Source organism: Enhydra lutris, unplaced genomic scaffold, assembly GCF_002288905.1.
Source record: "Enhydra lutris kenyoni isolate GAN:26980312 unplaced genomic scaffold, ASM228890v2 scaffoldscaffold10, whole genome shotgun sequence".
Classification (NCBI taxonomy): domain Eukaryota; kingdom Metazoa; phylum Chordata; class Mammalia; order Carnivora; family Mustelidae; genus Enhydra; species Enhydra lutris.
The window spans coordinates 10,692,128-10,718,887 of record NW_019154094.1 but is presented as its reverse complement, the minus strand read 5'-3'; the positions used below and the strand labels follow the sequence as shown (position 1 = coordinate 10,718,887).

The following is a 26,760-nucleotide window of genomic DNA, read 5'->3' as shown; positions in this document are numbered from 1 at the left end:
CTCACGAGCATTCGAGCAGCGGCGCTCACCTGCCCCTCTCTACCTGCGGCCTGGACGCAGGGCCCCGCCCCCACGCCCGGCCGGAGCCCCGCCCATGGTGGGGAGGGGAGAGCCGGAGAGGCCGAGGCCGGCCCCCACGCCCGGCCGAGCCAATCAGGCGCTGCGGTCTCAGACGTCGGGTTACGCGCGGCGGCGAGTGGGCCGCGGGGCGGAGGTACCGGCTCCCGGCTTGGACTCCCGGCCCGGAGCTCGGCGGCGCGGCCCCCGCAGGCAGCGAGGCCGGGCGGGCGGGCGGGCTGGCCGCGGCGCCCCGCGCCCCTCCGCCAGGCCCGCCATGCAGGGCCCCGCCGGGAACGCGAGCCGCGGGCTCCCGGGCGGGCCGCCCTCCACCGTCGCGTCCGGGGCGGGCCGCTGCGAGAGCGGCGCGCTCATGCACAGTTTCGGCATCTTCCTGCAGGGGCTGCTCGGCGTCGTGGCCTTCAGCACATTGATGCGTGAGTCCGGGACCCCTGCCACTCCTGAGGCCCTGTGGGACCACCGCAGGCCCAGCCCCGCCTTGGAGACCCTCCTGCCAGAAGAGTTAAGGCCTGGGGCCCCGGGCCCTTTGGCTCGGGTGCCTTCTGTCCGCGAGCGCAGGCTGGGCATTCCCGGACTAGCGGGAGCTCCCTCCCCCGATCTAGGGTCCTGAGTCCCTCGCCTTCTCGAGACAGCCCTTAGTCAGGGGTCACTCGTTCTCTCCTACAGCCGGCACACGCCTCTCTTCCGATGTAACTGCCTAAAACTCGCCCTCCCGCTACCTTGTTATCGCGAATTAAGGCTACTCCACTTTCCAGCCGGGCGTCATGAACCCCCAGCTGGTATAATCCTTTGTGCCCCCTCACAGAGCCTTCCTAGTCTCTCCTTCGCCCTTTGAACCCGCATCCTTAAATCCCCAGTCTAATGCTGGGCTTTTTCCTGCTCCTTCACTCCGCAAAGATTTGCTGACTCCCCTTGGCTTTTAAATCTCGCTCCTTTGCAATACCTGGATTGTAAGGCCATGCATTGCCTTCCCAGTACTACTTCCTCCTGCCTCGCTTCCCCCACCTTTCCCCCAGCTTTATTTTCTGTTTTGGTTGGAGCAGGACCCGCCCAGACTGCCTTCTTCCCCACTGCTCCTCTTTCCCCTCTTTACTTTTGAACAGGTCCACCTGTTCCATCTCTGGCCCAAGCTTTCCTAATTAAGTTGCATCTCAAGCCTCCCCTGGCTATTCCCCTGCCCAACCCACTCTATTACTCGTATTTAAAGTTTCCTTCCTTTCCACGAGGCTCGGGCAACCTAGTGGCTTAGTGAAGGATGCTGCTCAGAGGGTCTGGGAGGTCACAGAATCCCTGTGCTAAGTCCCTGGGGGCCCTTTCTTGAGAGTTTCCTGATGGAAAAGAAAGCCCCAGATGGCCCCTCTTGAAAACTGGAAGTTCCACCATAGTTGTCAGGTGCGCCGTGCATTTTGGGGTTGTGTTGTTTTCTTGGTGCACATCCTTCCCTTGATTACAGTAATAGGAGGCTTCAGTTGGCTGTGGGCCTAGGAGCGCCCCTGTGATTGCATCCTGGAGGAAGGAAGGGTTACAACGATCTGTACAGAGGCATTAATTCCAGAATGACGGGATCTCAGAACTTCCCCACTGTGCTCACATGGGCAGAGTGGAAGTTTCTGCAGAAAGTATGCTTCTTGGCACTGGGGACAGATCCTGCAGCTGTGTGCGTTTGTCTTCTAGGGTGGAGTTGCTGGAGTTACAGCTTTGCTTGTCCTAACACGGAGCTTGCTTGAGCGAATTCTCCCAGGCTTCATGCAGGTAACCCCGAAGAGGCTGTTCTTGGAGGACACTTCTTCTGGTTGCCTGGCCTTGGTAAACCTTACCCCAAGTGCCCGACTGTTCATGTTTGCCGCTCTTTCTTTCCTTTTTAGTCTCTACTTGCTTTGCTATTTTCGCAGCTGAACAAATACCCACTTGTTCCCACAGTAATAATTTGTGACGACTTAGCCAAAATCAGCTGCTGACTTGGGGGCATAAACCGTATGTGTGTTTCCAAGACACTGTGTGTGGGTCTCCCCTCCCCCCCCCCCCCCCCTCCGCCCCCCCCCCCCCAGCTGGCCTTCCTTTCTCTCTGAAGGAACTACAGGCTTACTTTGCATTCTGTTCCCTAACTTCTGATTTCCTAGCCTGGCTCTGGTTATGTCAATGGATTTGATTGCTGCTCATGGCCCCATTTACTCCTGAGGCTTTGAACTCATGGTTCAGGGAGGGAAATGTGGTTATGACGAAGCAGAGTTGCTCGCTGCTGAGAAGTGTCCCAGGTTGCCCATGTTCAGAGTGATGGCGCTGGCCCTGGAGTCTTCAGGGACATAACTCACTTTGCTTAATCTTCAGCGTGAGCACGTGTGCAAACCCCACTGCGGTGGGTGCTTTCTGTATGCAGAGACCAGACTACTGAGCGGCCTTTTGCTCAGTGTAAGCCTAGACGTGGAGGGTGCCTGTGGCAGAGGGCGTCGGTTCCTGGGACAGTGATGAGGCCAGTGACAGGGAGAAGGGGTGGAAGGGTGAGAACCCTGTCTGCCCTTGCTGATCTCTTCAACTTGTCGGTTCTGTTCTGAGAATGGTGGGGCTTTCCCCTTTGGCACTGCAGGGGTGAGGAAGGAATCTCTCAGGGGCTGCATCACATTTGCAGTGACTTTGCTGGGGACAAGGGAAGGGGGGAGGTACTTTCTAGGAAGTGCACGTGTGAGCAGTTTGGTTTGCCCCGGCTTTGTCTTCCCAGACACAGCGTCGGTTCCCCAGTCAGGCACAGCTGCTGGCAAGAGGCCAGGCTCCCGTGACAGGTGTCCCGCTTGCTACTCTTGAGGGACGTCTTGGTGTGTTAAGATGAGACCACCCCATCCTTCATCAGTTCCACTGTTTTCTTCGCTGAGCATATGTTGTTGTTGTTTTTTTTTTTTTTAAGATTCCATTTATTTATTTGACAGTGAGAGAGAGAGCGAGTGAGCACAAGTAAGCAGAGCGGCGGGCAGAGGGAGAGAGAGAAGCTGGCTCCCTGCTGAGCAGGGAGCCAGATGCCGGACTCGATCCCAGGACCCTGGAACCACAACCTGAGCCAAAGGCAGATGTTCAGCCAACTGAGCCACCCAGGTGCCCCCATCGACCGTATTTTAAATAGCAGTCATCTCTCCTGAGCAATTTAAGTTAACCTCTTTGGGGTCACAGTCTGTTCCCTCCTGGGTGTGTTCGTGCCCCCCTCCCCCACCTCAGCCATGGGCTCGTTGGCTCTCTCCTCTGACAGTTCCCCTGTCCTGCGGGCAGGTACCGTTCCATTTTCCTGTCAGACCAGTTCTGTTCCATTGGCTGCACCCCTTTCCCTGCCAGACAGGCTGAGGCATTTTTCATCACTTCACATCCCTGAATTCAGTGAATCCTCAGACTGGTGTCTTTATGGTTTTTTTTTTTCTGCGCAGAAAAATCACTTCTTTCTCCATTTACAGGTGGTTGTGTTTTTTCCCTAGAGGGTTTTGTCCTGGAGGAAGACTTCACATATGTATACTTGTGTGTGTGTGAGAGAGAGAGAGCGAGCATTTTGATTCTCATGAGGATTTCTCATGCTGGTGCTTGCTCTGTGTGGGGGTTTTCAGTTGGTCTCAGCCGAGACGGCCGAGAGTTAAGAACGCCAGGTGACGTATGCAGCCTTTCTTCAAGCTGCGTGAACACACAGACCCCCCCAGCCTGCGTCCGCGGGCGTGTCGTAGTATCAGCTAAGACGTGGCAGCGTGTCTCACCTCCCTAAGCGGTGAGCTTCCTAGAGGCTCCACCTGTGAGGAAAGCTGAACCCACTTGGAGGCAAGCTTGTTACAAAGGGACTTCCCAGTCTGGGTCCTCCAGGTTCTCTGGGACGTCAGCGCAAAGCATTGGTGTCTGAGGAGAAAGAAACGCTTTTAATGAGGGACCTTGTCATGACCCGCCTGCTGAACAGTCCATCTGGTTTTGGTGGCTTTATCTCTAGTCTGTGACATGATGAAGTCGCTCAGGCCGGAGTCACAGCACACCCAGAGCTCAGCACCCTGTTCCGCTGCAGGGCGGTGGCCCACCTGTCAGCCAAAGGTCGGTGTCAGGCAGTGTGTGTGTTGGCATTTGGGAGTGTTGACTCTCAGGACATGTGGTGCACAGCAAACACCAGCCTCCTTCACCCTGCACAGAGTTCTGGGCTGCAGTATAGACAGAATCGGTTTTTAACACAAGCTGTTTGAGAGCTTGGATAGACCTACCTGCCTGTTTTCGTGTTACAGATGTGGGGATTAGCCGGCTGGGAGAGCATGTCGGTGTTTCACAAAAACTGAGAAATGAGAGTTTTCCTGAGACCTAGAGGTATATCACATACCAGTCTGCCCAGCTTTGAAATCTCAGTCTCACACGAGAGTCGCTCTTCTTCTCACACGGTGAACCGGCCTCCCTGTGTCTTCAGTACACACAGACCTGCGGGGACCACCCTTCCTGGGGTCCCCTCTCCCTACCCTATCCCAGTCTTTCCCTCACAAAATGTCAAGCATCCAGGAAAGAAGAGAAAGAATACAGTGATAATACAATATCAGCCCTCCACCTAGATTCAGGAATTGCTCATGTTTTGCCACATTTATCTCTTTATACCTTTTTTTTTTTTTTTTTTTTTTGCCAAACCATTTGAAGATACTTTGTAGCCAGGATCCCACTTCACCCTTAAGACCTTCCAGTCAAGTCTCCTGAGAAGGGGTATAGTCTTCTGCATAATCACAGCCTTGTGATCCTGCCTAAGAACATGTATACCTCCACGAGGTCACCTGACAGCTAGCCCACAGTCACACTTGCCCACATGCCCCATGTCTCTCAGAGCTGGGGTCTTTAAAAACCGTGAGCGGTCAAGGGCCACATGTCGTGTTAGTTGTGTTTTGAAGTCATTTTTACTGTAGAACAACCTCCCCCTACGTTCACTCACACACACTTTTTCCTTTTTTTTTTTTTTAATGACATTGCTGTTCTGAAGCGCACTGGTCCGTTGTCAGGTGCCGCGTCTTGTGTTCTGGACTTGTCTGGGTATTTCCTTGTGGTGGTGTGTGAGCTGTTTCACAGACCCCTGTGTTCCCTGAGTTCAGTCTGGGAAAGGTTTTAGATTCAGGTAACCTTTCTTACAGCAGGAACACTCTGTAGGCAGTGCTGTGTGCTTCCTAGTACAGCATACCAGGCTGCAGGTGACCTCAGGCTGCCCTGCTATCAGTAACAGTAAGGTCATTACCTGGTGGAAGGGTGAAGGTCTCTGGATCTCTCCCTTGTAAAGGTACGCTTTCCCCTTTGCAGTGAATAAATCATTTCTGGGGGGCTTATCCCTTGAGATCATGGGAATATCCTATTCCCCAGTAACTTTTCACTCAGTGGTCACCTGACAGAACAGTGGGACACAGTGGTGGCCACCCTGGAGCTGGAGCTAAGGAGAGAAGGCACCTGTCTCTGGGCCTGGCACCCAACACTCAGTAAATACCAGTTTCCTTTGCTCCCTCCGGAGTGCCAGCCAAGGCTGAGGAAAAACATCCCTTCTTCTGTCCCAGGCTGGTATTGTGCCCACAGGGGAAGGGAGGACGGCCAATATTAGCCGTGGCAGCTGGTTAGGAATCTTTATTTTTAGAGAGTTTTCAGGGTTTCTAAACACTGATTTATCTGGTAGCATGTATCCATAATGGTGATCTCTATTTATAGTAAAACTTAATTAATTTGGAATAAAATCAGGCCAGAGGGAGTTGTCTGAATTAGAGGACAGTCTGGGTTGTAGAATAATTTAATGAAATGCATTCTTTGTCAAGCGTTGCCCTATAGGGGCCTATCCAGCCTCCACTGCTTTAATGATCTGTTTAAAATCCTTTGCAATTAGTATAATATTTGCATGAAGATGAAGTCTCTTTGAAGGAATTTTACAGGTGGTTAAAAATAGCAGGCTCCCTGGCTCTGGAACCAATCGGACCTGGCTTCCATTTCTGCTTCTGCCTCCCTGTGCCCTTGAGCAGCCTACCTGTATTTCCCGACTATTCTGTTTGCTCCCCAGAAGGATGGAAATAATAATTTTCCAGGGACTGTGGGGATTAGGGAGAATGTAAGGAAGCTGGGATCAGTATCTGGCACGAGTCAGGCCCTCAGCAGGGGCCTAACACAGAGGGGGGTGACGTTATCCTCATTGTTATAGTATTCGCATTGAGAGTCCCATGAAGAGCTTGAGTAACTTGTTTTCTGAATTAGGTTAAACATTTCCCTTGCTATCTTGTTTGCACAACATCTGTACCTTTTAACATCTTTGCCTTTCGCCCTCCTTTCGTGGACTGCATAATAGTAGAAAACTTGAGCACAACCAGCGCAATCCTGGTGAATTCCACATCAGCGTGTACCCAGAGCAGGTGGCTTTTAGTAGAGGTAGTGCTCTCCTTCCTTCACCTCACCCTGACCTGTTTGCACCTACAGAGTGTCGCCTGGCCATTGAGGGCAGGCTGGTTACAGGTGTTTGACCTGCGTCCCAGGCCCCGGCCTTCTCTGCCCCCGGAGATGTCAGGGCGTGGTGCTGGCCCCTAGAACCTGTGTCCTTCCGGAAGCTTGCTCTGTACCCAGTCCCCATCGTGCTGGCTCCTGTGCCTGGCGCTTGACGTACTTCCCAGGTACCCTGGAGAGAACCAGGACAGCGAACATGGGCCTGGTTAGTAGGTGTAGAGCTGAAATGGAAGCCAGGCCCAGCAGACTCCAGACCCTCCTAACCACTTCCCCTACCCCTGCCTGCCCTCCTTGGGCCCCTTTCCACACAGGTGCACTCTCTGAGGACCCTAAGCCCTCGCTGCTTCACCTCATTTTTTTCCCATTCAAACAACTCCGATTTTCTTTCTTAATAATTCTTTTTTATGTCCAAAGTGTTAATGTGGAACTTCAGTTTTATGGCTCTTGATAGCACGAAAGTAGACATTTGAAATGACTTATGAGTCATTTTGTGCACATCTGAGCGCTACCTGAGGTGTGCTCTCCCAGCCTGGGCCTTTGTGCGGGTTCTCCCCGGCTGCTTGAGGACGGCCATCCCAGCTGGGGACTGAGTCTTCTGGAGCACCAGGGAGGGAGTATAGCTGAGTCGGTTCCGTAGCCAGTGAGGAGGCTCTGCACGGCTCTCAGTGCTCTCAGGTTACCTGCTGCTTTTCACAGTTTCCCTGGTGCTGCAGGAGTGTGGCTAACAGCCTTGCGTTGGGGAGAAACCTGAAGTTATCCTTTTCCTCACGGATGCGTAGTGGTGGTCTGGGAGCCTCTCAGACTCCTCCACTACCGAGAAGTGTTCCGTCTAACCCCAGCTTTTCCAACTTGGTGCTGTTGGCATTGGGGCCAGATAATTCTTTGCTGCGGGGGCTGTCCTGTGCATTTTCAACCGTGTCCCTGGCCTCTCCCCACTGGGTGCCAGACGTACCCCACCCCCAGGCTGAGTGAGACAGATAAAAATGTCTCCAGACACTGCCCAGGGTGTCCTGGGGCGGGGGCAGAGTTGTCTCTGTTGAGAACTGCATTTATTCAGTGTGGGGGTGACGCAGCGCACTCTCAGGGGAGCCCTAGAGAGCAGATTCGGTCAGTACGTGCCCCTGAAGGATGAGAGCGGCGCCCTGGCAGGGCTTGTGAAGGGCCTGGCTGCTGCCTTGACGGGGGACCTCTGAGACCTGCATCTCAGCCTCCAGGGGCTCTTGGCTGGAGTGGGCTGCCCGGACAGTACGCAGGTGGCGGTGGATTGCCTGCGGCCGGGGAAGCGTCCATGGGGAGCCTTCCTCCAGCACAGCAGGGGGGTGGGTGGGGGCGGCAATGTCAAGAGGCCACAGGGAGTGGTGAGAGCCAGGGGCTCTCTCAGGAGGTCATGAGCAGGGCGGTTGTCTGGGGGCCTGGAGAGTATGAGACAGAGGCTCCAGGAAGAGGCTTCAAGACAGCCTTCCCGTTCAGTTGCGGGCCCCTTGTCCTACAGCTTGGCGCTTATAAAGGGGGGTGGGTTCAATTATTGGGTGGCAAGTTAGCTTCTGCCTTTACCTGGTGCTCCTTTTGGACTGTTTCTCTGCTAACATTTCCTTTGAAGCAGCTTTATCAGGTCCTTTTTAGATCTCATGGTGCCCCCCGAGGAACCCGCCATCCAGCTCCAGAGGCATCGCCACTAGCTCGTAGAGGGAGCAGCTCGTGCCCGTGAACTGGCTCTCGCTGCACCCAGGTGTGGAGGAGGCAGGACTCTGGCCTGGGTTCTGGACAGCGGCCAGGGCGGGCGAGGCCTGGTCTGTAAGCATGGTCCCAGGCTTTGGTGGGCTGGGGCTCTGCTGAAGAACGGTTCTTAGGAGAAGGCCAGGTATGAGCACATTCTGGAAATCCTGTACCTACCCCAGCAGGATGGATGGTCAACCCTTGACATCACCTTTGTGACTGTGATGACAAGAGTTCTAACTTGAGTTACTGCAATCCCGTCTTAGCAAATGACAGGTCCTCCCACGTTTCCTTTGAGTTAAAGGGTCCTCTTCATCCTAAAGGGCGTGTTGTGCCACCGTCAGGCTCCGCTCGAGCTGCTTTGTGTGAGGCTGTGTCTTAAATGGGGTGTGCTTGGGGGGGTGGCATGGGGTGGCACCCAGGGGTAGGAGAGATAGAGTCACTATGCTGGCCAGGGAACTCAGCTGTTATTGTGTTGTTGACTCTAAAATATCTTTGAAAGACTTGGTGTTGAGTATCTATGGCTTTTCCTATCCCCAGTCAGTGGTAGGTGTCAAGAGCTTTCATAGTTTGTCTTTAGTTTTCTCTTTCATGGACCAAGTTGTATGCCCAGTAGTTTGGGACAGAAGCAGAACCAACCTTATATTTTTTATATGTTCACCTTTCTCAGAATGCTTTTCTCCCCCCTCCCCCCTGCTTTTGTTCTAGTCCCTGGGCTCCTCTAGCCTCTCTTTTTTTAAATGTTTAAAAAAATTTTGTGTGGTTTTATTTATTTGAGAGAGAGCAAGAGCAGAGAGAGCAGAGAGAGAAGGAGTAGGTGGAGAGGGAGACACAGACTCCCTGCTGAGCAAGGAACCGGACATGGGGCTCAAGCCCAGAACTCTGGGATCATGACCTAAGCTGAAGGCAGAGGCTTCACTGACTGAGCTACCCAGGCTCTAACCACTTAAGCTCATCAGGGTTCCTTATGGGCTTTTCTGCTTTCTTTCTTTTTTTTTTTTTTTTTTAAGATTTTATTTATTTATTTGACAGAGAAAGAGAGAGCACAAGTAGGCAGAGTGGGTGGGTGAGAGAGAAGCAGGCTCTCTGCTGAGCAGGGAGCCCGACATGGGACTCAATCTCAGGGCCCTGGGATCATGACCTAAGCTGAAGGCAGCCGCTTAACCGACTGAGCCACCCAGGCACGCCCCACTTTACCGTTTTTTTAGAAGATATTTTCACTTAATAACATGGAAAATGATGTAGAGAGGTGATGTGCTGGCATCGCCCCAGTTTCACAAGCCGGTGACTCCATCCTGCAGGAGCAGGGCACACCACCTCTCTTGCCCACACCCGAGGGCCCTGTCAGCATCTTGGCCGAGGCGGCGACAGAGGGTGAGAGCAAGTTTTCTATTTGGGTGGGGATTTGGGCCCGAAACATTGGCAGGTTGTTCCAACGCAGCAGACTGGAAGATTGTGGGTCTGCTGTTTTCACCGCCACTGCTCCCACCCTCTCTGAGCCCTGCAGGGAACTGGGGTCCAGAAGTCTGGGAAGGAGAGGCTGTTGACGAGGGGCGGTTGCTGGGGTCCTGCTGACACAGTGGAGGAGGTCTGCATGAATAGGTTTTCTCTGTCAAGAACCCTGGTTTGTAATTCTATCCCCAGATTTCTCTGTCAGAAATCTGATCAATTGCTGGCAAAAAAAAAAAAAAAAAAATTGCTTTATGAAAGGAGAATTAAGAAGAATATTGGGTTGCCTCTCCACCACTCAGCAGATTATGTATGGATTTGTCTTTTTCAACGTGTTAAGGTAAATAACTTACTAATACCCCAGATAGGTAAAAACGTCTTCGGGGAAACAGCCAACAAACACACTGTGGTCTTACTATGGACCACCATAGTTCAAGGGCCACTACTGTGGATGGGATGATGTGCGCGGTGGCAGCTGTCTTAAAGTGAACTTGTTCCCCCACAAAGTGGAGGTTTTCAGGTTGGGCCAGCGTGGACATGGCTTCGGCTGGATTTCGGTCTGCACTGACGTGAGTGAGGCACGAGGGTGAGGAGAGGATGTGATGGGCGGGTTGCTCTCTGAAGGTGTTCATACCGGGAACCATGGGACCTTACCAAGGAGCTCCTCTGTCCTCTCTCACAGTGGCCATAGCTACCAGGAGTCCTTCTTTGCCTTGAACTAAGATGGTGTCCTGGCATCTTGCAGGACAGCCAGGCTCTGGAACCTGCCCTCCTTTTCCCAGCTCTTTCTGTGCTGTAGACAGCACAGCCCCCATGGTCTGCCTTGTAGCCTGGACCAAGAACAGCTATGTTCTGGGACACTGGATGTGGCCATGTGCCCCAAGGCTACTCTTCTCCTGGCCCCTGCACCTGCCGAACCCATTCCTGCCTCTTCCCCTTACCCACATCTCTCTTGCCCCTGAATGTTTTTCTCCTTCCTCCCCACCTAGCCACATCCTCCTCTGCTTCCAGGAAACTTCCCCATATGGTTATGTTGCAGGGCGGACAGTCTGTATTGCACAGGTATGACCTCTGCCTCTCCCTTGGCCTGATCTGGCTTAGGGGCCAAGCTGGTGCCTGTGCAGTGCTGGGTGTTCCCCACCTGGAGGCTGGTCTTGGGATAGTTCCTCAGCCTTTCTTTGTCCTTCTTGGCCTTGACACTTTTGAAGAGTACAGGCTAGTGGTTTTGTAGAATGTCCCCGATGGGGTTTGTCTGATGATTCTTCATGATTCCATTCGGGTTACATGTGACCTCCTCAGTGCGTGGGACCCCACGGCACCTGACATGGGTTTTTCCCAGTACTGGCAGAGTTCTCTTGATGACTGCAGTCAGGTGGTTCCCCCAGGTCTTTCCACTGTGAAGTTAACATCTTTCCCTTTGTAATTACTAAATTGTGAGGGCATATGTTGAGAACGTGTAAATGTAGGTTCTGTTTTCAGTCTTCTTGTAAAGCCTCCCCTGGCTGGGAGGTCAGAGCCACAGGCTCTGAGGGATTTTGGCTGAAGAGGCCTTGGCCCGTTTGATTTGGCAACAATACTGGGTCACACTGTGTAGTGCCTATTATGTGTCAAGCCCTGTAAGCACCTTATAAACGTTAACTCATTTATTTCTCACATTAGCCACCCGAAGCGGGTACTCCTCTTATCCTGTTGTATATCTGGGGAAACTGAGGCACTGAGAGGTTAAGTGAAGTGTCTCGGGTTGTGGCAGCCTCTAAATGGAATACTGGATTCAGTGCCGGGGCTCCCCACTGCTCCACCTGCCTGCTGTGCGCAGGGTTCACGTGTAGTTCGTGACATAGGGACGCTGCTTCTCTAACCTCGGTGGACTTCCTGTAGCCTCCTGACATGGACTGCTTCAATGCCATCGGGTTACACTGTCTCTCACCTGCTTGGTGTTTCACTCAGAGCATCATTGCAACACTTTCGTAGGCCTGGCAGGTGCACCAGGAAAAAGCCAAAGGCTTTTCCTTTTGAGATTGGAGTCCAGGACTTGTTGAAGTCAGAGCAGTCTGTCCCGAGTGGCTAAATGTGGCCTTTGAGCCTCTACAAAAGTGGGTGAAGAGACTTTTTCCAGTGAAGGAGTCAGTGATATAGAACTTGCTCCTCTTCTAGAAGCAACCAGAAAACATACGAAACAACTGTTCGTAGACATTGGGCGACAGGTGGCTCAGAATAATGATCCTTGAGGGACCGAAAATGATAAGGTAGGCCCTGTGGTCTCCTCTGAAACGTTCTGCTGGAGGCAGTTTCCAGATCTCAGAGCGGTGAGGAGGAGCCCACGCAGAGCCCAGCGGCCTGGCCAAGTTGAGGAGACAGAGTTGAGGAAGCCAAGGCAGTCAGAATTTCCAGGGACAATATGGAGAAAAAGGAGCTACCTGGACGAAGAGCCCTAGACATTTGCTTAGCCGTCTCAAGTCTCTTTCTGCATATGAGTCTGTGCATGCGTGGGGGGAACCTCGGGGCAAAGCCAAGGACAGCTGCTGGGAAGCTGGGAGCTGAACTGCTTCTAGTGTTCTGTGCAGTTAGATGTGAGAACCTGTTGAACACCAGGGGTGTTTGGTAGACACCTCTGAAGATCCTCCTCCTCTGAGAAAGCTGCTCTCAAACTTGGCTGCCTACCCGGGCTAGAGGAGCGCACAACTTGAGAACAAGCCTGATACCGTACGCAGAAACAGCAGAGCTACAGCGCGGATCTGGATGTGGAAGTGGAAACTGTAATAGGAGACAGTCTTTGTGACCTTGGGATAGGCAGAGGTTTCTTAGGACACGAAAAGCTTGAAAAATAAAAGAAAAGAGGGGCGCCTGGGTGGCTCAGTGGGTTAAAGCCCCAGCCTTCGGCTCAGGTCATGATCCCAGGGTCCTGGGATCGAGCTCCGCATTTAGGCTCTCTGCTCTGCGGGGAGCCTGCTTCTCCCTCTGCCCCTCCCCCTGCTCATGCTTCCCTACTACCCCCCAAATAAATAAATAAAATTTTGGGGGGTGAAGTTAGGCCTACATCTAAATTAAGGATTTCTGACCTTCAAAACATACTGTAAGGAAAAGGAAAATGTAAGCCACAGATTGGGAAAGAATGTGACAAGGAGTTGCATCCAGAATAGGTAGAGAATTCTCACAACTCAGTTGAAATTCAACGTGATTTAATGATAGGAAAGGATCAGAATAGACGTTTCTCTAAAGAAGACACAGAGTTAGCCAGTGAGCACAGGAGAAGCTGTTCAGTATCACTAGTGATCAGGGACATGCATGTTAAACAGCGATTCCGCCGTGTACCCACAGGATGCTACGATCAAAAAGACTGTCAATACCAAAAGTTAAAGAGAGTATGAACTTCGAAACTCTTATATATTAACAGCAGAAATGTAAAATGATGCAACCATTTTGGAGAACCGAAAGTTTCTTAAAAAGAAAATGACACGTGGGGCACCTGGCTGGCTCAGTTGGTGGGGCAGGCGACACTTGATCTCAGGGTTGTACGTTTGAGCCCCACGCTGGGGCTCAAAGAGATTACTTAAAAATGAAATCTTTTTTTTTTTTAAAGATTTATTTATTTATTTGTGTGTGTGTGTGTGTGTGTGTGTGTGTGTGTGTAATTTATTTGCTAGAGAGCACACAAGCGGGAGGGCAAGGAGGAGCAGAGGTAGAAGCAGGCATCCCGCTGAGCAGAGAACCTAATGCTGGGCTCAATCCCAAGACCCTGGGATCATGACCTGAGCTGAAGGCAGACACTCAGCTGAGTCACCAGGCACCCTTAAAAATGAAACCTTAAAAGAAAAGAAAAGAAAATTAGACCTGCCATCCAACCCAGCAATGTCACCCCTAGACATTTACTCAAGAGAAAAGAAAACAGGGCTATAAAAGGACTTGTACATTAATATTCATAGCAACTTTATTCATAATTGCCCCAAACTGGAAACAATCCAAATTTTCATCAACACGTGAATGGATAAACAGATTGTAGTACATCTCTGAACAAGGGAATACATGTCGGCCACAAAAAGGAATGAGCTAGTGACACATGCCACACCATGGGTGAGCACGCTGGGTAGAAGAATCCAGCTCAAGTATATTCTTACTGTGCAGCTCCAGTTATATGAAATTCTAGAAACGGGATTTATAGTGAGGAAAGCCAGTTGCCTTGCAGTGGTGGGTGTGAGGCCAGCTGCAAAGGAACAGGAGGTAATTTGGGGGGTGATGGAAACTAGTATATTGGTGGTAGTGAGGGTCACATCAGCGTACACATTTCTCGAAACTCTTGAACTGTGTCTAACATGGGTGCATTTTGGTATGTAAATTATACTTAAGAATTGACTTAAAAGAGATGGGGGGAAAGCCTCAGAATGGTCAAACTGCTTCACAGACGTAAGTGCTCACCCCGGCAAACTTCAGTCCTCATTAAAGGAAAACAGCAAAATCCTGTTGCTTCACAGTGTAGCAGTCATAATGTATGGCCTCCAGTCAAAAATTACAGGTGGAGAAGCAGAAAATTATGACCTATAGTCAGGAGAAAAGTGAGTCAGTATAAATGAACTAAGAATGAAACACAGAAGAAAGACAAATAACAAGCAGCTCCAGTGACCCATGGGAAAGCATCAGACATCCTATGTGTAATTGGATTTCTGGAAGAGGCAGAATAAAGGGCAGAAAAAAATATTTGAAAACTAATGGCTGGGGGTGCCTGGGTGCCTCAGTGGGTTAAGCCTCTGCCTTTGGCTCGGGTCGTGATCTCAGAGTTCTGGGATGGGAGCCCCGCATTGGGCTCTCTGCTCTGCAGGGAGCCTGCTTCCCACCCCCCTGCCTGCCTCTCTGCGTACTTGTGATCTCTCTGTCATAAATAAATAAAATCTTAAAAAAAAAAAAAGAAAAAGATACCTAATGGCTGGACATTTTCCAAAGCTGATGAAAAGTATAAACACACAGATCCAAGAAGCTTCATAAACCCCAAGCAGACGGACACAGAGAAAATGACACTAAGCCACATCATAATCAAATTGCTGAAAAACAGTGATAGAAAGAAAATTGTGAAAGCATTAGAAGGGAAAAAAGACACTACATACAGAGAAATAAACATAAGGACTGATAGAGACTTTTCGTCAGATTAAGCTAGAAGACAAGGGAACATCATCTTTTTTTTTTTTTTAAAGATTTTATTTATTTATTTGACAGAGATCACAAGTAGGCAGAGAGGCAGGCAGAGAGAGAGAGAGGAGGAAGCAGGCTCCCCGCGGAGCAGAGAGCCCGATGTGGGGCTCAATCCCAGGACCCCGGGATCATGACCTGAGCCGAAGGCAGGCGCCCCAGGAACAACATCTTTTAAGTGCAAAGTAAAACCTTTTAACCCAGGATTCTGCATATGAGGTGGGGCGGGGAATAGCTTTTATAAATGAAGGCAGGAAAAAAAAGTGGATTGAAGGCATTTTGATCCTTCCTTACCCAAAGCAAGTGGCTCCAGTCCTTACATACTGCCTTACCAACTCAGCTCCTGAGCCCCCACCCTTTTTTTTTTTAAACCAGATTTTGTCCACTTGAGTTATCATCTCAGGGGTTATGTCTGATGGTAGGAATTACATGAGCTGAGGAGAAATTGAGTTGCTTTCCTGACTTTAAAAAATTCCTTTCACCACGCTAATGAGCCCCAGCACAGTAGCGTGACTTTGGGCTCCAAGAGGCCGTGCGTTTGGGCTGGGGGGAGGGGTCACGTGATCCCAGGGCCTCCTTTCTGTCGTCGGGACCATCTGCCCTGCCCTGCCGAAGCAGGCTGCCAGCACCAGGCCCTCAGCCCCTCCTGGTACCCTCCGTGGATGGCATCATTTGGGTCCATGCTCCCTTTGTCAGCAGACGTCGTTGCACTGATAGAATGACCCCCTTGTTTGGGTGAGTGAGAAACTGAATTTAGCTGAAAACATTTTTTTGCTTATTGAAGTAAAATTGGGGAAGTTTCTGTAGGGTTGGACAGAAACATTGGTGACTACTGCTAGTGCCTTGTTCACTTTTCCTGCCTTGGAGCGTGGTAGCCAGCCGGGTCCGCAGAGAGCATGGCCGCATTGGTTGAGACAGAATTAAAAAGCAAAGGAACAGCTCAGTCCCCCCCCCCCCCCCCCCCGAAAGGGTCATCTGTTCCACATTCAGTAAAAATGCCTTGTGAACATAGAAGGGCACAGGACAGCCAGCCTCCATGACAGACCCCAGTGATCCCCACTCCTGCTAGTCGCACTCTGCGTCATCCTCTCCCGCATCGCATCAGGGTTAGTCCATGTGACGCACAGTATATGGCAGAAGTGCAATAGTGTGTTGTTTTGGAGACTAAGTTAGCTAAAAACTGCACCTTTTGGGGCTCCTGGGTGGTTCAGTGAGTTAAAGCCTCTGCCTTCGGCTCAGGTCATGGTCTCAGGGTCCTGGGATCGAGCCCCACATCGGGTTCTCTGCTCATCAGGGAGCCTGCTTCCCCCTCTCTCTCTGCCTGTCTCTCTGCCTACTTGTGATCTGTTAAATAAATAAAATCTTAAAAAAAAAACCAAACTGAACCTTTTGTCTTGGGTGCGCTCCCTCTGGGATCACTTGCTCTGGGAAAAGCCGGTGGCCATGACTTGAGGACATTCAAGGAGTCCTTTGGAAGGACCCACGTTCACCACAAGGAGCTGAGGAGTCCAGCCAGTAGCCGTGTGTGTGCACCTTCTCAGAAGTGGCTCTTCCGACCTCAGTCAAGGCTTCCCGTGGTTTGTAAGTTTGCAGCCTTACAAGAGACCACGAGCCAAAACCACCCAGCTAAACTGAGAATAAATGTCCGTGCTTTAGGCCACTGAGTTGCGGAGCCGTCTGTTACACAGTGGTCCATGACTAACATGGTGAAGATGAAAATGGGAGAAGTTGAGACTTGATCGCTGCTCACCAAGAGTCTATGATCTATACTTGAACCAGTAAGTCATGACTCCTGGTTTATATGCTGGGTGGCCAAAGAGGGTCGATTCAGGTATTTCTATGACAAGCGAGAGCTTGTTGACTGGACGGACTTCACCTTGGTGAGTGGGCCAAGCCCCCGAAGGTGGTTGTCAGTAAACATCTCCTCCAAGATGAGAGTTGGCTGCTGCTTTAGTCTTCTGGGCCTCGGAGGAGCAGCCCATCATGTTCTGTTCGCCCAGCCAACCTCGTTGCTCACCACGTGTATTTTAATGGGTAGGAAATCAGAGTTTCTACAGTCTGCACTAGATTGTTGAACAAGATAAATTTCAAACTAATTTGTGTAATGAGCCTTTGAGTTACGTGTGGGAGGAAAATGGGGACTGATAATTGAAATGGGGCCTACTCATTCTACTTGTTCATGACTTTTTACCTGTGTTTGATCTTCTTAGTATGATTTTTATAAGGATGCACTTGACGGATCTTCCTTTGTACTCCTCTTTCAAAGATACCAGCAGCCCAAGGAGCTCATATGTCAATGCTAAGAGGGAAGAAGTGCTGAACTTTTGGCCTGTATTTAATATATAGCTTTGTTCTGTAGGGTCTTTTTTTTTTTTTTTAAGATTTTATTTATTTATTTATTTGAGAGAGAGAGAGAGAGAGCATGAGTGGAGAAAGGTCAGCGGGAGAAGCAGACACTCCGCCGAGCAGGTAGCCCGATGTGGGACTTGATCCCGGGACTCCAGGATCATGACTTGAGCTGAAGCAGTCACTTAACCAACTGAGCCACCCAGGCGTCCCCTGTAGGGTCTTTGTACAGAGTCTTTTTGTTCACTGCCCGAAGCATCCGCCTCTCCCCGGCCACCTGTCTTCCCTTGCCCATGGCATATATGCTGGCATGGTCACCTCTGTCCTGATTCTTGTGTTGGATTGTTTGGGATCGTTTCCCAACAGAGTGCTCTGGTTTCTTTGGGTTCTGTACTTAACGGCCCACGTGAGTGGTACAGCCTCTGGCTTCTCTTGCGTGGCATTAGGTGTGGTAAGAAGCTTATTACCTAAGTCTCCTGCGGGTAGCTTGGCGGACAGCAAGCCCGAAGGAAGCGTGTTTGCTGGCACTGTTGCTGCGTCACCGGGTCTGAGGACTGGTAGGGCCCTACGCCTCCTTCTCTCCCAGGGCCTCATGAGTTGTGTCTGACCTTTCTCATCAAGAGCTGGCATAGGCAGGCCTGTTTGAAATGGTAAATAGCAGGGTCAGCATATTGTGATTTTCTGAGACTGATTTATGTTCATTCTAGACTTCTAAGAAGGCTAGAACCAAGGGCAACACAGTTGTGAGTCAGTCCCAGAACAGCACCCACAGCAGGCCCCTCTCTGAAACCCAGCAGCGCAGATGGCTTTCCCTCAGTACCTATAGCTGTGGTGTCTGGTGCCCTCAAGATGAGGGATGGAGGCAGACCTCCCTTTGACTTGCTCTTCAGCCAAGCTACTTGCCTAGCCTTCATCCCTGCGGCCACTCCCTCTGCAGTCTGCATGATCGGACAAGGGATGCAGAAAAATTTGGAAGTGCCTCTTGCGACCACCATGCCACAGGATGGTCATTTCTTAGTGCCCTCACGGAAGGAGAATTGATTGGAGGGATCCTAGCAGGCAGGTGGACACAGTGAACACTGGGAGTTGAGGAATCCTAAGTTGACTCAGACCTGCCTTTCCTGGGGCAGCCTGGGCTCCCCATTCTAAGGGCCGTGGTCCCTTTACATGTTCCTCCTCCTTTACTGGTGTATGCACTGCTGACGTGTTCCTCTCACTCTGTCCACCTGTTCTGTCTAGAGAAGAGAGGTCTCTGAGCAGAACCCAAGGCACTGGAAGAGTCCACCAGACCACTGTGTGTTGGACTCCCCCTGCCCACCAAGGAGGACTTCAGATGTCTGAGCTCCTAGTGGCCTAATGATCTGGGCGCTTAAGGTCACAAGCCCCCTTGAGGTCAGCTCACTGTTGGAGGGAGACGAGGGCTTCCTCAGCTGCTCTCTGCACTGCTCCCGGATTCCCAGGCTTTGGGGCTGAGGAAATGAAGTCTGTCACTTCTCTTCTGCTGAGGTTCTGGTTGATTACACACCTTGGATTGTTGGGAAAGAGAAGACTTGGGGTGCTAACTGGCCTGGGTTGAGAACCTCTGGAAAAGGTCTTAACTGATATCAAAAGAAGAGCTGCTCTTAATTTTTCTGTTGAGGTTGCTTATTAATTCACTCCTGCTAATAAAATTCAAGGGCAAAGCCCCCGCCTGTCCCAGGGGAAGAACCTTCTGCCAGTTGAACGCCTGGTTCTCTTACAGGAGACCACAGTGCCACATGACAACTGGGCGGCCTCAGCCCAGGTGACCTGTGAATGCTGGGACATTCTTTCTCATGCTCCAAACGAGGGAGCTGATTACCTGTCTTAACGGGTCCATACGAGCATTAAGTGAGCCGGTAAGGTGCCTCACTTGGTACACGGGAGCTGCTGAATAGATGGGAGCTCGCTGAGGCCCACTGTGGCTCACTGACCTCCAGAGCAGGTGACCCTGAGGAGGTAGGACAGTTCACACCCTACTGTCGCTTATTAGAATTGGAAAAATACAGGTGACTTAATGCAAGACTCCTATAAGACAGCACAGGAGGGGTTCACAGCAGGTCGGAGGCTGGGTCATGACATGAACCCAACGTCCTGCCTCCCGGGCCTTCATTCTTCCCCCACCACAGCCCAGTCCTGCTGCTGTTTCTTTGCCTCATCCCCACGCCACCCAGACATGTCTACAGAGGCTCGTCGGTTTGTCCAAGGGATTTGTTCCAGACTGCAGCATGAGACAGGGAACTCTTCTGTCCTGGGAACTCACCTTCCCAGCTAACTGTGCCACTTAGCCATGACAGCCCAGGAGCACAGAACCCAGAGCAGCGGCCGGTGAAAGGTGGCAGAGGAATATGGTGATGGAGGAGGGGCTTGCACACTCTTGGGAGATGCAGGGCTTTCCTCCTCCCTGCTGCTTGGGCCAGCCTGAGGTGCAGGGTTGCCCAGGAGCCTGATTTGTACTGAGGGAGGCTAGGGGGTGCCTGGAGCAGCCTCAGGCAGGGTTTGCAGAGGGGACCTGGGATGGCCTCAGCCTGTGTGGCCACTTCCGTGTCCTGATGAACTTTGACAGCCAAACCTTCCCAAGATTAACCTGAATTAAGACTTGATTTGACTTCTTACCCCAAGCCTTGAAATTTTGGACCATGCGTGCTTTGTAGAGGTGTACACTGCTGACACCTTCCGTGTAGGGTCAAGTTCTTGAATTGTTTGTCTACCTGTATTTAAATTTTCTGAGCTAACTCTCTGGGAGGTTGTTCTTAACATCTGGTAATGCTGTCTGGATTGCACGTAGAGTGGTGCATTTCACAAGCTTTATGTTTTTGTATCACGAGGCCAAACTCAGTCAGACCAAGTTTGGAACCTGTTTAACAGGGAAAGGGGGGTGTTGAAGGTCAGCAGTGAGGCCTGGATCCTGGTCCTGACCAGCGTTTGCCATCTGTGGGACTTTGGAAAGTCTTTACCTGCATTGAGATGCCGTTTCTTTGTCCAAAATTTGGGATGGTACCATCTACCACCTAGGGTGGGCGTGACGCATGGCTGGGTCAATTTATGTCCAGTGCCCGAGCCTTCAGTATTCCGCACGACGGTGAAGCCTCGTCCGATCAGGTATTTCTGACATCCTCCCAGGAACGCCATCTAATGAGTTATGTGTTTTGGGTGTGGGCAGTAGATGAGGCTGTTTTTCTTCAAAGGTGAAGCAGGGTACGGTCAGGGGCCCTGCCTGCCAGTGTGAAGCGGTCCTCAGCTGTCACCCTCACATTGCTTCCCAGAATGTTCCTGAGGTCTGCCATCTGAGCAAGGTGGGTGGCTGGGTGGCCGCTTCACCACTGCCTAGGAGTGGCACTTAAAGGATATGGCCTGCAGGAGGTCAGAGGGCAAGTGCGATCATCTTTATGTGTGAAACGTAGTACACTGGGGTTTTTCTCCTGGTCAGAGTCTCAGAGTTGAATGACCCAGTTAAGTGAGTTGGCAGCTTTGTCTTCAGTCCTTTGGCTTCTGTGTTTAACTCTTGATGTGTGGCTCAGTGGCCGGATCTGTACCCTTTCCTTCCAGATCCCAGGTGTGGAAACCATGTCAAGAGAGCCCTCTCTGTACCCATCATATGTTCTGTCTGCTGAGCTGGAATCACTTCAGAGCCTTGGGTCACAAGGGTGAAAATCCATCTTGTGATGTGGAGCTCAGCCCTGCAGAATGGGGCTGGCGGGTCAATCCTCTGACCAGGGGAAGCAGTGCCCAGGCAAGCTTCCAGCTGTCTGAGCTGTGGGTTGCCCTGTGGGGTGGGGCCGGGCCAGGATTGCATACATTACCTCTGAGAAACCCGGGCTCTGGGCCGGGTCCTGTTCTGTGTGATTAGCCATGAGGTTGCAGGGGCAGAGGTACTGTCCGTGTCCAGTGAGTTCTGCCTGCTGGAAGCTCTTCTCTCAGAAGGAGATTTGCTAATGAGGTAGGTTTGAGGAAGGCCTTTAATTATCTGATGTGCACAATTGTAATTTTGTCATTTTTTTAATTATTGTTTTTAGGGGCGCCTGGGTGGCTCAGTTGGTTAAGCCTCTGCCTTTGGCTCAGGTCATGATCTCAGGGTCCTGGGATAGAGCCCTGCATCCGGCTCTCTGCTCAGCAGGGAGCCTGCTTCCCCCTCTCTCTCTGCCTGCCTCTCTGCCTACTTGTGGTCTCTCTCTCTCTCTGTCAAATAAATAAATAAAATCTTTAAAAAATAATAATTATTGTTTTTAGCATCAGAAGTTTTTTTCCCCATCAAGTAACCATTTTTTAAGGCCTTTTTTTTTAACTACAAAAGTAACACATGCTCTTTGTAAACAACTAAAACTTTATGGAAATACTAGTATAAGAAGTGAAAGTTCCCTGTAATTCCGTCCTCTAGAGAGCTAACCATAGGTAACAGTTGATGCATGTGCCTTGAAATTTCTGTTTGTATGTAGCATTTAAAAAAGAAAATCAAAGTAGGTTCCCATGACACATTACTGTTTTGGTGACTTCCTTTTTTCCCTCCATCTAACATGGGAATTTTTCTGCATCATTGCAGACAGACTCACCCCACTTTTTAAGCAACTTTGTTGAGGTATAATGGATAAGCCATAAAATCCACGCATGCTAGGGTACCCTCTCTGCCTTGCTTTTTAGCGGTGATTTCCACTGGATGATAATTTACCTTTAACCCTGTCCCCCACTGATGGACATTTAGGTGGTTTTAAATCAGTGCTGCGGTATTTTGCACAGATTTTTGGGCATTTGTGTGAGTGCAACTAAAGAAGAAAATCCTAGTAGTGGAGTTTCTGGGTCACAGTGTATAAACAGTTAAAAATCATGATAGATATTCTGAAAATACCCACTGCCAACTTTCCAAGTCATCTGTGGGTCGATAGGGAAAAAACCACACCCATCTCCATCCGCTGAGATCAAATGAAATTCCGAAATTTATGGCCAGGGAGTCTGGGTCAGCAGTGCAGGGGTGACACAGGCCGGGAGCGTGTCTCAGAATTCCCCAGACCTGGAGGGTCCCCAGCAGCCCAGGGACACTGTCCTAGGCCAGCCCCAGCCCGTTTACGTGTGGTGCCTCCATCAGTGCGGAGGAAGAAGTTACACGGACTCCTCCCTCTTTAGGAGTATCTGCAGGTCTCCCGCTCCTCTTCTTCAGTTTCTGTGTGCTGGAGGCCTCACTCGTCCCTCCTCCAGTGTGTCCCCGGGTCCCACAGGGCTCTGTTGTTCACTGTGGCTACCCTGACACCAGCCAATTGTCCCCTCTCAGCTGGGGGACTCTGGGGACAAGATCACAAATCTGCTCCCCTACACATCCGCATTTACTTGTCCACCAGCAGCTTCAGAGCCCCCGTTTCCTAATACCCTTGCCCAGTGTTTTCATCTTGGCTGCTCTGGCAGAGTGTAGTTAATAATTTGCATTTTTAAAACCCACCTGATTGAGCTTGCCTGTGTTCTTGTGTGTTTGTCAGCCGTTCACATGTCTTTCCATCGCACAGAGCCCCGTGGAGCGCCTGCACAGTGACCCTGCCCCCTCGGCCCTGCTGAGGCTGTCCTCGTCAGCAGATGGCACAGCCGCCCTGCTCCCAGGGGAAGTTGCGGTCCTAAGGAGGCCCCATGTTTAGAGAGCTAAGCATATTTATTTTCTAGACAGTTTATTTTTTCTCATTTCTTTCTCAACCTTTGGCAGAACCTCCATGTAGGAGGATTAAAGCCGACTAACTGTGACCCTTGGCTTCATCCGGTCCTTTTACCAAAAAATGGTGACCAGCATTTCAGCTGTTTACAAACCCAGATTGTCTAGGTTTTGCATCTAAGGCCAAATGTGGTGAGGGAGACCTTGACTGGCCGGTTCTCCCTGCCCAGTGACCAGTCAGGAGGAAGAGAGGTTTGGGGTGGCTGTCCTTTGGCAGTCTTGCTGGCAGATTACTTTGTCCAAAACCAAAGGGCTAAGCAATTTTGTCCTGTTGCAGAATGAAGGGCTTGCAGGCTAAGCTTCTGGGAGAACCCGTCGTGCAAATTCATGGACCTTACTGAATTAAAAATAAATCCTGGACAGTACTCAATAAATATATCTTAAGTGACAGGTTGAATGCATTCCTTTGTTCCACAAATACTGTTTAGCTACCTGTGAAGAGCCAGGCTCCCTCTCGATGCCAGGAGCATCGGGGTAAACAACCACGGTTCCTGGTCTTGCAGAGCTTACTTTCTAGGGGGAGAAGACAGAGAGTAGCACGAAAGTAGTAGGAAGCACGAAAGGATTTCTGAGATGAGGGGCACCTGGGTGGAGTGGGTTAAGCCTCTGCCTTCGGCTGAGGGCCTGATCTCAGGGTCCTGGGATAGAGCCCCACATTGGGCTTCTTGCTCAGCGGGGAGTCTGCTTCTCCCTCTCCCCCTGCCCTTTAACCCTCCCCCTCATTGTGCTCTAATAAATAAAATCTTAAAAAAAAAAAAGTCCTGAGACGAGAGGGCTAATTGTGCAGAAGATGATCGAAGGGGAAAATGCGGGTGAGGGATGGAAGCAGGGCAGGATGTACATGGCTTGGGGTGCAGGGATCCGGAGAGGCCTCCAAGGAGGTGAGCTGAGAGCTTCGATGAGAAGAGAAAGGAGGAGCCGCCACTTGGCAGGCCGGGAGGACAGCGTCCGTACAGGAAGTGCCGTGTGAGCCAGGGCGCTAAGGCAGGATGGAGCTTGGTGTGTGCCGTGGGTAGAGAGAAGGCCCGTGTGGCGGGAGGGAAGAAGGGGATGAGGCAGGAGAAGCGGGCAGAACCCTAAGTCATGTGGTCCCTTGGCCACAAGAAGGAGCCTGCATTTTATTTTGGCTGCTGTGGAAAGGCAGGGAGGCAGGGGGGAGAGTTGTGTTCATTTTGTCGTTTTGAAAATTTTCGTGGAGGTATCATTTACATGAAGTAAAATGCACACGTCTCCAGTGTGAAGTTTGACTGTTGGCACATGTATGTGTCTTGGGGGTTTTAAGTGGAGCAGTGGGTGGTAGGATTTTATTGGCATTTTGAGACCTCCACCAGCAGCCGTGTGGTGGATGGATGGACAGACGGACGAATAAATGGACGGATAGTTGTGCCTTACTGCATGAACAGGGTGACTCCGAGCGGGACGCTTTGCCGCGGAGAGCCGTTGCAGGTGGCGGCGGAAGTGCGTCCTCTGCAGGCTCGGCCGGCCGGGGAAGAGGCGGGGAGGTGGGGGCAGGTGTCAAGCCGGAAGTCCACAGTCAGTCCCAGGTGGGCTCTCCCCGGCTCATGCCTGCGGGTTCTGCGTTCCCTAGTGGCTTTCACAGCCCCTTCTGCTCAGACAACCTGCTTGTTGAGGGTAGTGAGCAAACGCAGCCTTCTCTCTGGCAGGGTCAATGTCAGCCCTGTGATCAAAAGGGCAGTGGTATTGGCCCGTGGGGTGTGATTTCTGTGGGGCAACTGGAAAGGTCTCTCTCCAAAGATAGCTTTTCCATCAACCTTTTTTGGCACTGAACTTCCACCATTAAAATGTTTTGATTTTAGAAACAAGTGTTGGTGAGGATGTGGAGAGAGGGGAACCATCTTGCCCTGTTGGTGGGAATGCAGACCGGTGCCGCCGCTGCGGAAAACAGTATGGAGTTGCCTCATAAAGTTAGAAATAGAGCTACCCTGTGTTCCAGCAATCCCACTTCTTGGTATTTACCCAAAGAATACAAAAATACTATCTCAGAGGGAGACATGCACCCCAGTGTTCACAGCAGCGTTATCTACAGTAGCCAAATTATGCAAACAACCCAAGTGTTCCTTGACTGATGAATGGATTAAGAAGTGGTGCACACACACACACATACACACATACACACACACTGGAATATTATTCGGCCACAGAAATGAAATGAATGTTGCCACTTGCAACAACATGAATGGAGCCGGAGAACATTACGCTAAGCAAAATAAGTTAGAGAAAGACAAATACCACATGACTTTCACTCATAGGTGGGATTTAAGAAACAGGCAAAGGAAAGAAAAGAGAGAAACCAGGAAACAGACTCCTAACTACAGAGAACCAGCAGATGGTTACCAGAGGGGAGGAGGGAGAGGTCAAACAGGTGGTGGGGATGAAAGAGGGCTTGTGATGAGCACCTGGAGCTGTATGGACGTGCTGAGTCACTATATTATACACCTGAAACTGGTATTACATTCTGTTCCCTAACTGGAATTTAAATCAAACACTTTCAAAATACACCATTTAAAAAAATAATAAAATGTCTTGATTTTGAGTGTGTGAAGCCACAAGGGGCACTGTCCTGTTAGGAAGGTGGGAAGTTAGGAAGGTGGCTTGGGGACTGAGAAAGATCCGGGGCCTGGGGCATTCTATCCTGGTGGACAGGCCCAAGCAAGGGACTGGCACAAAGGCCGGGACGGCAGGAGTGCTGAAAGGTGCTGAATCCCGCGGTGCCTGTCCGCCTACCCACATGGGCAGCAGCCCCGACCTGCTCCCCCTTCTGGATCACCCTCTGGGGACAGGTGTCTCGTCTCATGGTGTTTCTTGAATCAGTGCCACGTTGGTTCTTTTCTCGTCCTGACTCCGAGTGATTAAGGAAGAAATTCTGCATGTCCAGACTTGATTTCACAGTTGGTCTCCTCCTCTCATCCACTGAGAACAGTACGAGGCAGAGCAGGAGCCAGCTGTGTCCGGCCAGTGGTCTTCTGAGCCCTCCCAGTTGGTCGTGGGCACCCGTCCTGCCGGTCCTTTGGTGTTTCTGCACTGTGCATCCTGCCCTGGGGGTGGCGAGGTGGGCGTTCAAGGCTCGCCTGCCCCTGGGCCGCTGCAGCCTAGGGCACACCCGGCCACCCGGCCTGGCTCACGCCTGTCACTGCTGCTGTGCGCTCACCTCTCGGAGCCCCCGCATTTGGGGAATTCTCTGAGCCACCAGTGACTTGGCTTTGTTCTGGTCCCACCCGGGAGGCGCAGGCCGGAAGGAAGGAGCTCTAGCAACCTGCGGGCTTGGTTGTTTTCCGATGGTTACGTGTTAGGTAACTGTTCTTCAGTTTCCAACCTGGTTACAGTGATTCACAACGTAAGAGGAGGGATGCACAGGTTACCCTCAGCCGTGTGCTCCTGCTTTGAGCCTGAGGATCGCTTCTTCCTCCAGCCGTAAGAGTCCTGCGTAAGAGTCCTGCTGAAATGTGCCCAGTCCTTGCTGAGTGCGCTCACCTGTTGTCTTGTTAATCCTCGCAGGAGGGGCTGCTCGGATTCCTTCCGTTGTCGGGAGGAGCCGAGTAAGGCCCAGAGAGGTTAAACAACTTCCCTTGGACCCACAGTCTGTGTTGCCGCGAAGGCTGGGACCAGAGGTGGCACTCCATGCTCTAAGCTGTGGCCGCCTCTGACCCAAGTGTTCCTCCAGTGTGTTCTGCTCCGAAGTTAAGTGCCCGCTTCCTTCCAGGTGCAGGGCCATGAGGAAGACAAGGTCTCTTTCCACTTCCCTAACTAGCGGTCTGGTGGGAGAGACAGAGCCTCAGGATTGACGTGAAATGTTCTCCCGAAGGCGTGCGAAGGAGCAT

General features: G+C 51.2%; 1 protein-coding gene across 1 annotated transcript in view; it reads left to right on the top strand.

Annotated features, from left to right (window-relative positions):
* The first annotated feature begins 334 nt into the window (after positions 1–334).
* The window catches only part of LOC111144041 (store-operated calcium entry regulator STIMATE), a 56,239-nt gene continuing 29,813 nt past the window's right edge, over positions 335–26,760 (top strand). Inside the window, exon 1 of the mRNA XM_022498116.1 lies at positions 335–494. Within this exon, the coding sequence (XP_022353824.1) occupies positions 335–494 (160 nt within the window). The remainder of the gene's footprint in view (positions 495–26,760) is intronic.